Source organism: Trichinella spiralis (assembly GCF_000181795.1).
Source record: "Trichinella spiralis strain ISS 195 chromosome Unknown Scfld3322, whole genome shotgun sequence".
Lineage (NCBI taxonomy): Eukaryota > Metazoa > Nematoda > Enoplea > Trichinellida > Trichinellidae > Trichinella > Trichinella spiralis.
Window position 1 is genome coordinate 1 of NW_003530261.1, and position 2060 is coordinate 2060.

The 2060-nt window shown below is 33.6% G+C and overlaps 1 protein-coding gene across 1 annotated transcript; it reads right to left on the reverse strand.

Annotated features, from left to right (window-relative positions):
* Positions 1 to 1304: 1304 nt before the first annotated feature.
* Positions 1305 to 1801, reverse strand: Tsp_13384 (hypothetical protein). The gene is made up of 2 exons (XM_003367988.1): positions 1797 to 1801; positions 1305 to 1407 (listed from the first exon to the last, which is right to left on the reverse strand). The coding sequence occupies exons 1-2, from the start codon at positions 1799 to 1801 to the stop codon at positions 1305 to 1307; spliced, it is 108 nt and encodes a 35-aa protein (XP_003368036.1).
* Between the last annotated feature and the right edge of the window lie 259 nt (positions 1802 to 2060).

Here is a 2060-nt window from a genome sequence, read left to right on the forward strand (position 1 = left end):
GAATAAAATGGCCTTTTAAAAGGTTGGCCTGGCGCCCTTATCTTTATTACCCAGAAAAGGCAGCCCCATTTCTTACTCCCTTTAAACGGGTTTCAGAATGGTTGAAATTTGATTATAGGGAAACGTTTTTTTGCATTATCGTGGAGATTATTCGTGGAAATTGGGGAAGTCTTGTCCAATATTTCTTTGTTTTGGGGCAAAGTGGATTTTTTCTTCATTTTCCTTTCCAAATTGGGAATTAAATTTATTAAACATTGTTTCCGGACGGATGAAATGTAAATAAAATCTAAAGTTGATTACAAATTGCAATTCCACTGACATTTTCACCCTTTACCAGTTCTTGTTCTAGTATAGTTTTATTGAATGGTTGACTTTGCCATTAGTCTTGATTTTTTCATCCTTAGCTTGCAAAAAGTTTGCCACAAATTTGTGATTGGCTGTTCGTTGATAGGTTGTAATGATTTCGTTATTAATTGGCTGATGAATTGTGCAATGTTATTAGTTACTCAATTTTCATCAGCAATTGGACGAATGTGTAGTAATATTTGATTAGCTGCTCAATTCTGTTCATTGATTGGGTGATTATTTTTCATCAAAGATTTCCCCCAATATATATTGCATTACAGCTTAATTATCTTTTTCCTTGGTAGCAGTAGTTTTATGTAATATTATAGATGTTTATTTAATTTGATTTTCCTTTATTTACATTCATAAGGAGCAACAGGTGTTTAAATCAACACTGAAAAGGGAATTCATTTATTCATATTATAATATTCATATTATTCATATTATATGAAAGTTGAATACGAACGTAATAACTTTTATAGTTAGTAAAATTTTCGATTATATTGATGTCATTCCGCTATTACCACTATACGTGCGGTGATTTCAACTATGCTACCCTAACTATTCTAATTTCTTGGACTTGATCTTGATCTAATTTTAAGAATGTCGTCCTCGTGGTTATTTAGTTAATCAATGCTCTGCACAGCAGTCAAGAAGCGCGTTGAGCTCTTTTTCTCAATACCGTTTTCATTTAGGTGGTAAGTGATATTTCATTCCTGAGCCCCTGTTCTATTCATATACGGTTCGCATCAGACAACGTGTTAATCACAAATGGAGGGTGAACAATATCATGCAGTTTGAATGTACTAAAGAATCCATGAGAAACTTGCTGTATAATTGGTGAACCCTGTCAGTGCGCTTTTTTTTCGCTTTTTACCTTTTTTTCTATATATTTATATATATCCATAAAGCAATATGAGTAGTAAGGGTAAGTTTTCACTTGATCGGTTGGTGGTTGTTCATCCAAGAATGCAAGTAGACAAACTCTTCTTCACGATACTTCTAACAGCGTATAGTGTAGTTTGGAATAGAAATAGAGGTGGTGCTTGTTCAGCAATTAATCTGAAAAGTATTATCATCGTGCTAGTACAGCCTCATTTACGTAAGACACTATTTTATACTTCTTCAATTTACGCCATAATATTATTTGTGATAAACAGAGACTTTCATCTGTAACGTATTGAGGAATTTGTTGTTATTTAGCAATTACTACAATCTTTGGTATTGGCTCATTACATTGTTATTATATGTTTTCAAAGCGTACATGTATTTCTAGGTCAGAAGAGTAACTTTATGCTAATGTGTTAGTAAACACTGCCGTTGGCATTCTGCTACGTGCACTGTGTGTTATTCAAATGCGGTAGCAATGTTCCTTATATAAATTTCTGTTTATTGAAAGACCTGCACTATAGTATAAATGTTCGCCGCTGAAGGGCGGTCTATTTACTTACTGCATTGCGTTATTTGGTCATTTTCATGGTTCAGTTCAACAAATACGTTGCGATTGTTCGACTAAAAATATGGAGAAACTACAAACATCAGTTACAAAATGTATGACTCTACGTTTGCTTTATCCCTTCGACATTACATTCGACGTTATCCGTGACAGGTCTGCTGACAGGTATGAATTTTCATATATTTGCTATTTTTCATACAATGTTTTCTTTTTTTCTCTTGGCACACTGCACTAAACATGCGCGCTTTTAAAGCTTTTC